The sequence below is a fragment of the Rhopalosiphum padi genome, chromosome 1, assembly GCF_020882245.1.
Source record: "Rhopalosiphum padi isolate XX-2018 chromosome 1, ASM2088224v1, whole genome shotgun sequence".
Taxonomy (NCBI): Eukaryota; Metazoa; Arthropoda; class Insecta; order Hemiptera; family Aphididae; genus Rhopalosiphum; species Rhopalosiphum padi.
In genome coordinates, this window is record NC_083597.1 from 45,676,483 (window position 1) to 45,689,972 (window position 13,490).

General features: G+C 26.7%; 1 protein-coding gene and 1 non-coding gene across 2 annotated transcripts; both read right to left on the minus strand.

The window, feature by feature from the left end:
- Window positions 1–4,885: 4,885 nt before the first annotated feature.
- On the minus strand, window positions 4,886–4,969 carry Trnal-uaa (transfer RNA leucine (anticodon UAA)). The gene has a single exon. It is a non-coding gene; the product is annotated as a tRNA-Leu (tRNA).
- A 728-nt stretch (window positions 4,970–5,697) lies between these two features.
- Window positions 5,698–13,458, minus strand: LOC132916945 (mediator of RNA polymerase II transcription subunit 1). Its single transcript, XM_060977420.1, has 10 exons — window positions 13,143–13,458; window positions 12,864–13,006; window positions 11,742–11,875; window positions 11,493–11,628; window positions 10,219–10,465; window positions 9,938–10,130; window positions 9,665–9,866; window positions 9,000–9,177; window positions 8,707–8,929; window positions 5,698–8,647 (listed from the first exon to the last, which is right to left on the minus strand). Exons 1-10 carry the CDS (start codon window positions 13,165–13,167, stop codon window positions 6,115–6,117), a joined length of 4,014 nt encoding a protein of 1,337 aa, XP_060833403.1. The 5' UTR covers window positions 13,168–13,458; the 3' UTR covers window positions 5,698–6,114.
- Window positions 13,459–13,490: the final 32 nt, after the last annotated feature.

Here is a 13,490-nt window from a genome sequence, read left to right on the forward strand (position 1 = left end):
CCATAGAATGAGGTCAGTTCGACCCGGTGATAAGAGTTCGTAATTCGTACAAATTAAACGTTATGTCTATCAATATTAGATTACCTGCAAAGAGGTCAATCAATATAAATTAATACTCCTACAATTCTTATCGGTGGGATTAATTTATAATTTTCAATCTTACTAATTTATAGTAAAATGACAACAAATTTTTTAGCAATAAAATGTTCATTATTTCATCATCATGACCTATATTTCTCCCATGCAGTATAAACTCCAACTGTTTTTCCGTTGAAAATTATTATTATTATTATAGTTGTATTGTACACAACCAAATCGCTAAAAATATGTCTATACCATCGCTAAGTCAGTCTGAGAAAAGCGCTGTCGTTGCTCGTGTACGCAGTGTTCTTCGGTTCTCAATTAAACGGCATTTTTTTGTCACAGCTCTTGAATTCGTAAAGATAAGATGTAATGTTGGTCAGTGTGACTACATATTTGCAAAACGTGTTTTTAAAATCGAATGTGTTTAATTTCTATCTCTATCACTATACCGATCCACCTAGTTCTAAATAAACTTACGAGGGTGTCACTACAATAACCTTAAGGCTTATTACTTGTTTGCCACCAACTGCATGTCGTATCTTGTATAATAAACGTGAGTAACCTTGTATTGCGTGATGTATTTAAAATAATAGTAACTACGGCATATGACCTTAGTATGGCCACCCACCTGTATTTTTAGGGGAAAGCGGGAAGGTTCTGGTTCAGAAAAAATTTAATTTACCATTACCCTGGGAACCAGTAATTATCTACCTATAAAAAATACAATTTTTATCATTTAGCATCGCCTTAACACTTATAAAGTTATATGTCCACTATGTTTAAACTTGATTATTTATACCTATATTATTACAATAGTACTTAATGTTATATTATTTCAATTTATAAACACATAAATTTGTCATTTTTCACATGCGGAGTCCTGAAGAATGATTTCATAATTATTGTTATTGATAACAAATTACAAAATGAACATATAGTTTGACGTTGAATGTAATAACATTACAATATGTAACATAATATTATAACTAATTCTTATTATTATTGGTTTTCATATTTTTCGAATAGTCTTGTATAATTTGTTTCATAGAGTTAAATTGTCTTAAGGTCATAATAATTAATATCAAATAGATGAGAGCAGTATATAAGTGGTATTAACCATTATAGGTAGGTATATTAGTATTTATGAGTACACGAATTCTTAAATAGGTATTTAGTTATTTTCGCTAACATCGACCTCACATAAATATAATTCTCAAGACATAATATAAAGATTAATAAGTTAATGAGAATTTTGTAATCCGATATTCAATCAAACGCAGTATTCAATATAATAGAGTTAATGATCCTTTGAAAGTTTGAAATCAGGCCATATAAACTATTTAAATTCCAACTCGACATAATTTTATTGTAAGTATTATTGATGAGATTGAAATGTATAATTAATACGAATTTTAAATTTTGCTAAATGCGAAGAATGGATTATTGGTTTTATAATAATGCAAAAAGAATTGCATTAATATTCTTTTATATATTTTTTTTTATATTTACTCAATAATTTGAAATTTCCTTAAAATTGAGTAAAAAATCACACAAAAATGTGTAGAAAGCAATAAATACAATATATTTTACCAATTATTGGTATATAACTTCTGTTTTTATTAATATTTTTAAAATATAGTTGTATACAATTATTTCTCTTTTATTATACTACCTAATACCTTTATGACACTTACTCAAAATAAAAAATTTAAGTAGTGGTTTCGTATTTTACAAAAAAATCTGAGTGTGCCATTTGATAGTCCTACGTATTCATGAAAACAGATACGGCAGGAAACCTCACGATTTATATACAGTCTTATATAAGTAATATACATATATTTTGTTATTATTATAGCTGGTAGTTTATTATATTGTGTACTTAATCGATCATTTGTGTAATCTTGAAATGTATAATTATATTTTATTTTCTGTAAGATACTAATTAATTATACTGGACAATTTATTAAACACATTAAAATATGAGTTTTCAGTTAAAAATAATAATATACCTATTTTGTACCTAAATATATTTTAAACAAAATTACACAGTATAATTTAATTACTATTTACTATATTATAAATAGGTTAAACACTAAAATATTTTTACGATATTAATAAATTATTGCATATTTTTTTAAATTTGTTTTTTCCTTTTTTTATCGATAAATTTAATTAGATTTTTAAATATATATAGTATAATAATATGTGATATGTGATATTGTATAATATTTGATATTTTTAAATAGTCACAGAATTTTTTTTTTTTATCGAATTCCACAGAAAATAAAAGAAGATAACGTTATTTTAATAACATTTGTAATCGGCAATTTTATGAATTGCTAAACCGGCGTTAAAATATTTATTAATTAATAATAATATAATATATTGTTTTTATGCAATAGGAAATCCATATCAGTAAAACATAATGTTAAATTACATACACATACATAATACATATATAATAGCGATCGACCCACATGACACAAATCTCTCGACAACCGTATTCGTAGTAGTGTATGTTATTATATACCGTTATCAATATTTGCAATAATAAAAAATCCCCGTACCAAATACTTTTCAGGCGAATAACGATTTTTATATATTTATCAAAATATTAAGGTTATAAAAACAATAATGTAACGCTTGTGTCCGTTCACGATAAATGATCAATAATACTTACAGATATTACCGAAAACGAACATTGTACATTTTAATACTAACAGACCACTAATACGTTTTATCGTTGATAAGTTTATTAGGACGGGAAAATAAAATTTTTCTGGGGGAGGCAATTGACAAAAGCTATAGCCAACTTCTAACTTTCTAATTTTTTGAATTTGTTAAAATATTGAATATAATCTTTTAATCCCATATCATACACATTACACACTTAAAATGCATGTATTTTCTAAAATAAATAAAAAGTGACCTGCTTAAATTCAGAAAAAACTCAAACTAATATTTTTACATGCCTTCCACAGTTCCACACATAATTGAAATGTATGTAACAAAAATATTCGCAGATGACATAATGTATAAGTTTAACCTCATCAATTCGTAAAAAAATATATGTAAAAATGTATAAAATATTATCGTTGGACAAAATATTGCGACACTCAAACTGCGACACATTTAAATATTTAAAAAAAATCTTAACTATGATGTATTTTTAAGCATTTTAACAGCAATTAAAAAAAATATCTGATTGAATTTTAACGATTTTACGTCGAATTATTGCAATTAGTTATTTCCGTTTAAAAAACACACATGCATGTTATATTGCTATATATTATACGAATGCACTATACGTCTACACCTATATTATATTATAATTTATATATATTATTATGTATGGGTCTCAAATTTTGAAGCAAAATAAATACTTTAAAAATTATATTTTAATTGTTTGAAAAAAATAATATCTCAATACAACAAATCTTAGACAAAAATGCAACTATATTAAAAATATTATATAATTTATATCTTATTAATTATTATTGTTATTATATAATAATTATTTATCCTTTATACATTTAAAAACGATCACTTTTATGAAAAAATGTACATTTAAATTGTGCTATAACACGCACTAATACTATTATAATATTAAAACAAAATTACATTTAATTTAAAAAAAGGAAAAAGTATAGATAACTACTTTGCTGTACAATAGATGCATTCGCACCTCATCATTGAAAATAAGTTACTCCAGTAAATGTATCTTTTGATACACGTGTTAAATTATTTAGAATATTAATACTTAATTATTTAGGTAATTAAAATTTATTTATTAATTTTTTATTTATTTAATAATTAAAAAAATATTGTACATTTTTTTACTTTCGGCCGTTAAAAGTACCAATAAAATTCACTTTTCTACCAGAAAAAATATTGAAATTTAAAATCCCGCTATTATTTTTAATGTTCCGAAAAGGTATGAGGAACATAATCACAGAAATAAAAAGCATTTACATATTCAAAAGCCAAGTAATATTGGTTTAATAAATCGCAATTAATACATATTAATTTATTATTATCTATAATTTTTATAACGGGTGATTTTACCCCAAGATTACCTACTCAAAAATATTAAAAAAAAAGATTTTGCGTAATTGTATTTTGTGTATGTGGTGAGTGAGCCAAAGAGAAAAACGAATAATGCAGTGACATCCTCTTAAACAAGACTCGGAAGGACAGGAACGCACCGTGGAACACAGTTCCGGTTCGTCACTCGTTTAAATAAAGCGTTCCACATCATTGAAAGTTTGATATTTCAAAAATTATACTTGGAAATATTATACACTTGAAAAACGGCAAATCGCACTTAATACTTATCAGTGATTGCCTATTGGCTATTATCAATATAGGTGATAAAATATTATTAATCGTTAATTCGCTCATGTCTCCGTATATAATATATTAATATAGGTATACCTAGTCGTAGTAGTTGGTTTAATCAAGGGCCTTAAATCATAACTCTTCTGAAAAATAAAATTATTGACAAAAATCAATTTTTAATACCGTAATATCGATCTTTTAAAATAACAAAACTCTATAATTTATATTATATTTTTAATACACCAGTTGAATTTTTGTTTGTTAATGTTACATTATAATATTATTTAATAACAATTTAAACTTTGTAACTTTTTTAGTATATTTGACTTAAATCATTTTTACGAACAATAATAAAAATCAGTGTACAATGTACATTATCGATTAAACAAAAATCAATGTTATGAAACAGTAAACACTGTACGAGTACTAAAAATGAAAAGGAAAAAAGTAAAAAAATCAAGTTTGTCAGGTGTGGGGTTCGAACCCACGCTCCCGTTTGGGAACCAGAGCTTAAATCTGGCGCCTTAGACCGCTCGGCCAACCTGACTGATGGAATATTGGTGGTTTTCATAATTACTTAAAAATGTTTATGCGATTTTTTTTAAATTAAAGGAAAAACAAATATAAAATAACTTTATTGATACAAAAAAAATAATACAGTGAGTACTATGCTTTAAAATTGAAATAAATAACATTTAAAACACAAATTTGAACACCGAACATCTTAGTTTACTTTATTATTGTATAAATGTATAATGTAATTACTGTGTTTAAATGTATTAAACTAGCGGTTCCCATTTTCCCAACCATTTTAGTTGTGTTGACTACCCAGTACCCAGACTACCAATTTTGTAAAAAAAATCTTTGAGGCACACTAATGAATAATACATATTTATATTAATATTTTAAATATATATGTTGATAATGTTAATATTATATGGTCCACGGCCCAGTTTTACTCTGCCCGTGGCCAATGGGTTGGGAACCATAGCATTTAACATTTTAAATTAAAAATAAATAAAATGCCTAAAAAGTATTCTAATAATCTATTATTTTTTGTGTTTATTTAAATTTTTTTCTGAGTAGCTTTTTTTAATAGCTCTTCTATTATATTTCACTCATAAATCAAATATTTCAAAGAATTAAACTAAAATATCAACCACATTTATTGAACTGTTTAATTTAAAACAATAATAAAATATCTGAATGTACGTACAATAGAAAGTAATTTAACTTAAGGTAAGGTTAATCAACTAAAATAAATTAAATAAATGATTTAACTTTAACTCAAATATATTTGTTCTCAGAAGTTTTTGGAATTAAAATACAAAACATTTAATCACTTATATTCTTAATTTGGAATAATAAACATAATTATCACAATTTTTCAATAATATATAATTAAAGTTGACATTGTTTTTTTTTATATACAGTGTAAGTAACTTAATTTAAATAAAAATATTTAAATATAATATGCAAAAAGGTAGTTAGGTAAAAGGACACTGATCAAAAAAATACAAAATTATTATGGACAATGATAACATAAGGAATACATAGTTGTATTCACCAAGAGATAAAATAAAATAAAGTATTATACAGTATTTACATATTAATATATTAATAAATTGAAAGTTGATTTTGTTTTTGAATACAAAAGCCAATAAGTTTAATTGGCTTTTGTATTATTGACAATCATTTACCAACACGCACAAATGCATCGTCAATGAGTTCTTCATCTGTAATAGAAGGTGATGCTGAATGTGGCGAAGGTACTAATAATGGTGATGGTACAGGAGATTTGAGAATATGTACAGATACAGAGGGTGTTGTCGCATATGTTGTCACAGGAGTAACAGGCTTTTGTTGATATACAGAGTTATTAGGTATTTCCTCTTTTTTTTGAGAATAGTCTTTACATTCTGACATTTCAACAGTTGTGTCAGCTTTTGGGGTATGGAAAGAGATTAAAGGCAAGTCAATTTTTAAACTACTCAAAGCAGATTCTTTTGGTTTAAGTCTTTCTTCAACTGTTGTAACTGTTATACCAGGTAATGAATTCAATCGCTCTGTTGTACTTTTTTTCTGACAAATATAATCGCCCTGATTATACTTTTTGTCCACATCACTCTTCTTGGCCAAATCCATGGGTTTAGAAGTATCGGCCTTTGTTTCAGTACATCTTTTTTCATCAGCATTAGCTCGAGCAGAAAGTTTTGGAATTTGAAACTTACTTGTATCTAATTTATGCTTAATAATGCTCTCAACAGGATTAACTACTTTTAAAGATTCTTCATCTTTAGATGTTGGACTAGATTTTCTCATCTCAGCTCTAGCAAAAATAGACTTTTCGCTTCTTATTTTACCCGACCCAGATTTAACTTTAGTTACAGTCAAATTTGACTTATTTTTTGGTACACTAAATGATTGTTTAGATTGAGAAGAACTTGGGCCAGGTTTTGGGATTGAATAGGTAGTCTTTTTACTATTTAATCCACTGAAACTTCCGGATTTTGGTCCAGGTTTAGGAGAACCAGCCACTGAACTTTTTTGTTTTGACTCCTTTGTTCTTGTTTTATTTATTGTTATCTTCATTCCATCAGAACTATGTTTTACCTGATAGGATTCAGGATTTTTCATATTTATATTTGTATTCAATGCTAATCCCTTATCAAAAGCTTTTGGAGTCGATTCTTTATTTTTAGGTACTTCAGAATCAACCGAATAATGTTGAGCAGTTTTGTCTTTGGACAAACGGTCTATCACAGCACTTAACTTCCGGCATTTCATTTGAGCCTTATTTGAGTCTGGAGGAATAGGAGTTCCAAGATCTTCAATATCACTTTTTTTAGAACTTGATTTTGAACTTTTAGGGCTTTGACTCAGTGAAGAATTACTAGAAGCATAACTTCGTTTTTCTTTGTCCTTTGAAAATTCTTTACTTTTTTGCTTTGATTCACTTTTTGGACTATGAACAGACATTTTTAAAGCAGACAAACTCGGTTTACCAGAGTTTGACTTAGGTGAAGTAACTGTATACTTATTAGAATTAGGCAACGATACACTACTAATAGATAAAGTAGGGGAAGTACTTTGTTTTAATTTTTGAGCTGTTCCCAGCTTCATCATCATAGTACTTGAAGGTAACTGATTTGAAGCATAATCACTTGGTGATGATGACCGACTGGAATCTGACATTTTAAGAGATCCGGAGTGTTTTTTTAATTTCTCAGGTACATTGGTTTCAGTCTCCAATTTTCTCTTCCTTTTCTTTTCTATTTTACCTTCAATGTCTTTTTTATTTTTTTTAGACTTCTCTTCAGCTATAGTCTTAGCAGAAATCGGAGTTATAGTTATAGAGCTAGGTACATTTGGTATAGGTATAACTTCAATATTTGGCCTTCTGTCAACAGTTACTTGTGGTAATATTTGCGGAGTAGGTATAGAACTTAAATCCACAGCTGTTATACTAACTGAAGGAGATTGGTGAATTTTATCTGGTTTAATGTCTTTTTTATCGTCATCTTTCATAGAAACTAATGCCACATCTTTAGCTGTCATTTTAATAAATTCTTGAACATCATTGAGATCATGAAGATCTGGACCATCATCATCAATTTCAAATAATGACTGGTTGGATTGTTCGACATCTTCATTAATAGCATCAAATTCCCCAGACACAGTGGAACTACTTTTTTCAACTGAATCATCACTGGATGTTTCTATTATCACTTGACCTGTGTCTGGAGGAGGTTTTTCGTCTTCGCCTTTTCCATTATCATCAGCTAATATGCTTATCAGTTCTTCGGTTTTAGTTGGAGAATTTTTTGGATCAGGTGGATCTTCTTGAAGGCTGGCATCCCTAAAAGACGACTGCTCTTTTTGTTCTTCTTGGTCTACATCCATTGGAAATTGATTAAAATCTATATCAGGCAAAAATGAAGGGTCTGAAATATATTGGTCCAAATCTCTTTGAATCATGGATGCTGGAAAACAATCAAGAGAACTAGCTCCATCCAAAGGCTCAAGTTTGACATCTAGATCAGATGAAAAATCAGGACCGGCTGAAGGATCAGCAAAGTGTTGATTTAAATCAGAGTTATCCCCTAAATTGGTTGATCCTCCAGTACCAGATAAATTATTTTTAATGTTAGTTTCAAGGCTTTGTTGGTTTTCTCGTTCCCAGGTTTGGATAAGACTCCGCATAGTTATTGGAATTGAAAAACACCTAAAACAATTAAAATCAGTGAATTGTTTTCAAAATGGGTTCATTTTTTAACTACTAACCTTTGTAGAACTCTACTCGCAAATTCAGGTGAAGTTAAAACTGATTCGCCATTTGTTTCTGATGAAGACGTGTAAACCTGACATAGCAGTCTAGATATATCAGATAGATCAAATTCAGCAGTTGCTAAACTTTCTTCAATTGGATGTTCAAATGAAACAACTAAATGTTGCCAAGACATTTCTTCATACGCAGCAATTTCAAATACTGTTGTATTGAACATTTCTAGAAATTAATTAACTATTAATTAAAATCATTTATATTAACAAATAGAGTAAAATGTTATAAAACTTACCCTGCTGACAATCGGGACGCACACATGAACGAATCAAACAATTGAACAATGCTTGTTGTCGAAGATAAGCTATAATTCTAGTTACTTGAGATGGATGAGTAAATTTTATGTTTTGTATGAATACACCTTTTAAATTGGAATCGGTCAAAAAATAGCAATGCTGTTGATCTGGTAATGTCTATTAGAAATAAAATAACAGTAATAAGTAATAGCAAATTTAAATATAATATTTAAATTTAAAAAAAAAATTATATATTTAATAAATTAATTTGTTTATAATAGAATAATAATAATCAATACACGTATTTGATAAATAATTTAACTAGTTCATGTTTATCTATTATATACCTATTTTAACAAAATATTATGTTAGGTAACAGGCACAAGTATGGAAAACAATATTTATTAAAGACATAAGTTTATAATTTTGTTGATAATTTCATTACTTTTTACTAATTAAAAGATTTTAATTTTCAATGGTATTTTTAGTTAGTAGATGACCTTTAAAAGGACAAGTAGTAAATAAGTTCTTATTTAGATACACGAGCAAAATATAAAGAGAGAATGAGGTGCTGTAGCAAACAATATTGTATTGTAAAATATTGAAATATTATATGTATAAATAAAATTTAAAAGTGAATTATATTTAGTCTATTTTAACTTACAACACTAAGAGGTTGTGAACTTGGTTCAATGATCATTCCCAGCAAAGATCTAGGTGGAGACATTTCTAAATCCATTTCAATTACAGATTTTATATTTTCAGCTAACTGAAGACAAATCGGCATTGGTTCATTTAATCTCAATACAAATACTGCAGGAAGAGTAATACTATTTTGAACAGTAAATGGTACAAATATTGGTGAACTAAAAAAAAAATATTTAAATATGATTATTAAATTTATGAATAATTAGTTGAAATAAATATATCAAAATACTTTATTCCAGTTGAACTTCTAGTAGCACTTAATAATGAAGTAGATTGAACATTAGTTGTGGTAGCTGCTTCAATACATACCGTGGCATAACAGCCAACATCAAGAGTTTCCTTGTCTAAATTCATCATAGTATTATTTTCTACATCCAATAAATCATATGGAGAAACAAAAAAAATTATTTTCATTGGGTGTCCTATAAAATTAAATTATAGTTATTAATTTTAATCAACTTAGTAATATATACTTTATTTGTGTTGATATTTATTATTTTATATAAATACCTCCTCTTCTAGGTTTAACTACTCCTAATGGAGTCTTATGTACCATTGATATTAAATCTTTATGGTAAGTGTAATGAACTTGGGCAAAGGTTTCTAAATCATCTTCTAGAGTTTGAAGAGCATTAAAAGCACGACACTTAACCATTTTATCTGCATTCAATTGATAAATAGATGCTAATCCTTCAAGTTGAGATGTAAAATCAGCAAAGTCACACTTAGCAAGACTTTTTATCAGATCAGCGCAACTCTATAATACAAAAATATTTATTAAAATATTATTAAATGCACATAATATATTATACATATTTATCAATATTAAAGGACATAACACAATATTTTTTCTCCTAAATTATTGTTATAAATAGATTAATTAAAACGATCTAAACATAATTGTATAAAAAAAAAATATTATTCTAAAAGATATTGAAAAATTTAAAACATGCGTGATGTTATCAGATTTTTTTGTTACTCAATTTAATGTATATTTTTGTGCTTTTTTAAGCACAAAAATATACATAAAATAAAATAATAATAAAATTAATATCACAATTTTAAAAAAATGTACAAGATAGACGATTGTATGGTGTCTAATGTAAATATGTAATCATGTCATATAGTATTTTATAATTCTCATAAACTGGCATAAACCAATAAATAATGTGAATAAAAATTAAAAACATAATTTCAATACCATTATTCTTATAATTTAAGTATTTTAAAACTAAAATGAATCATGTTTTGTGTTGTGTACTCTAATATTAAGACATAATAATCATGTAGTAAATATATTAAAGTTTAAATATTTATGTAGGCAGACTTCCATAATAGGTATTTGACTACAGAAAATAAACATAAAAAGTATGGTATATTAAGTATGGGATTTTAATATAAAATTTAAGGTTAAAAAGTTGATAGAAATTCATTAAGCAGTAGCAACCTTAAAATTTTAATTTAAAATTTAAATAATAGTTAATAATTACATAACCAAATGATAAAAGAGTATGCGTTGAATGTTTAATAAGAAAACAAACTGTATCATTTTTAAAATTTAATATTTGCAAAACTGCCAGTAATTTTTTTTTAAATGCTTTGTTCTTCACATCAAAATGTTAAGAATCAGAGTTTTATTATTTGTATCATTACATTTTACTTTAGTTCTACTAATTTAATATTGCATTCTACAAGAAACATAACAACTTTTAATAAATAAATATTTAACAGTAATTATATACTATTGAAGATGTACTAATGTCTAATAGTATCATAAATTGTACTTGTGGTTCTGATTTTCCATCGTGATGAATCTTTACATCTTTTACTCCTCCATTATCTTCTAATATAATTTCCAAATAAAACATATCTGAAGAAACAAATATGTCTTTACCAGAAGGTCCAACAGTGAACTTTAAACTAAAAAAAAATAATATATACATAATATTAAATTCATAAATCTCTTGACTAACAGAATATTAACAATAAAATATCATACAATATACGTGACAATAATAAACAGTTAAAGTTACCCTAAATGCCTGCTAACACTGTCCAAACGTTCAATCATGGTCTGCAAAGTAGTCACCTTGATATTTTGTTGTAGTAGATCCAAAGATTTTTGAACAAGGCATTTTTCATTTGGGTCTACATTAATACGTTTTTCCTATGTAAATAAGAAAAATAACATATATTAATTAGATTTCTAAATTTGTTCAGTGACAAAATAAGGTGTAAGCATAAATTTTATTTTAAGTACCGATTGGAAAATTAAATTACAAAATTATTAATCTAAAATACAATCATAACATAGTTAATTTTCAATAACCATTCACCATAGGTAACCATCAATAATAGGTAGGTACTTAATGAGTTATTAATTTTAGTTAAATGATTGACTATTAATTAAATACATTTATCATTTAAGATTTCAACAATTATTTAATTATTTTTAAAACAGGTACCTATTTACGTCATTTATATGGTTAAAATAAAAGATTAAATTATATAAATATTTCTACAATGCATAAATATCTCGTTACAAATGGCCACTAGAAAATTAAATTATATTATCAATTATTTATTTTAGTTTAAGTAAGTAATAGATTGCTTAAAAAAGAAATAGGTACTATGTTAAAAATAAATATAATTATTATAATATCAAATGAAACTTGCAGTTTAATAAATAGTTACAATAACTTTAATTAAGCGTGCATAGTTGTAATCACTCTTGAATAATAAGTATAATATTAGTGCAGTGTAATTTTTTTGGGTAATATAAATTTAAATAATCATCATTAATAAGAACTAAATATGTATAGAATAATTAAATGTACGAACTGTAAGAACCCTTAACACTTTTTTCATACAATATTATAATATAGCCAATATAGGATAAAAAGAATCATATTATACATATTGTATGTATGATACACTTAAAATCATATCTATTATTTGATAGTTTTTAAGTTAAGTTTAGATATCACTTGATAAAAATGTTCACCGGTAATAGGTCCCCAAATAAGATGTATTCTAGACCCCCGTTTCTATGAATCAGACCCTGATTCTAACACAAAAAGCATTGAATTTGTTTATAGACACGAAAACACTGTTAAGTAAATAAGTAAATACTTGATAACTATTTGTCAACTCACCAGTAAAGCCAGTTTGATGTTTTTAATAGAGTCCGTCAATGGTTTGTACTGGGACTGGAGCGCTTTGCTACGCAGCTTTTCCATCATCAACTGCATTTGAAGTTTTCTCGATTTATCCTCCGATAACCCATTGTGCAACAGGACTGTGGCCGACATGAACACCAAATGATATATTATTTAATATCTCAAAATTTCCATACGTTCGTTATCGTCGACTGGCGTCTAGGCCACCGAGGTAGCCGAAAAAATACTAACTAGAAATCTAGAATACGGTCTTACCTGCTGACTGTGTGGCGGCGTTCATGATCGTCGAAACTAGTTTCGAAGAGAAAGGGAATAGGTAATCGGCAAAATACTTCGACAGAGCGAAACTGGGACACGATTTTCAGCAGCTGATAGATGTACAATAATAATAAATAACGTATTCGTAGAAAGTAATAAAATCGTAAATGAATTATGACTTTATGAGCGTATAGTTAAACACTTCAACACTAGTCACTAGTAAAAATTAGTCTTGGACACTTGTACAGTTGTACCTCTTAATACTTGTATATAATATAAATATATATATAATATATTATGGATTATTTTTTTTTTTTATTTCTTTTCGATAATAATATGATCTTT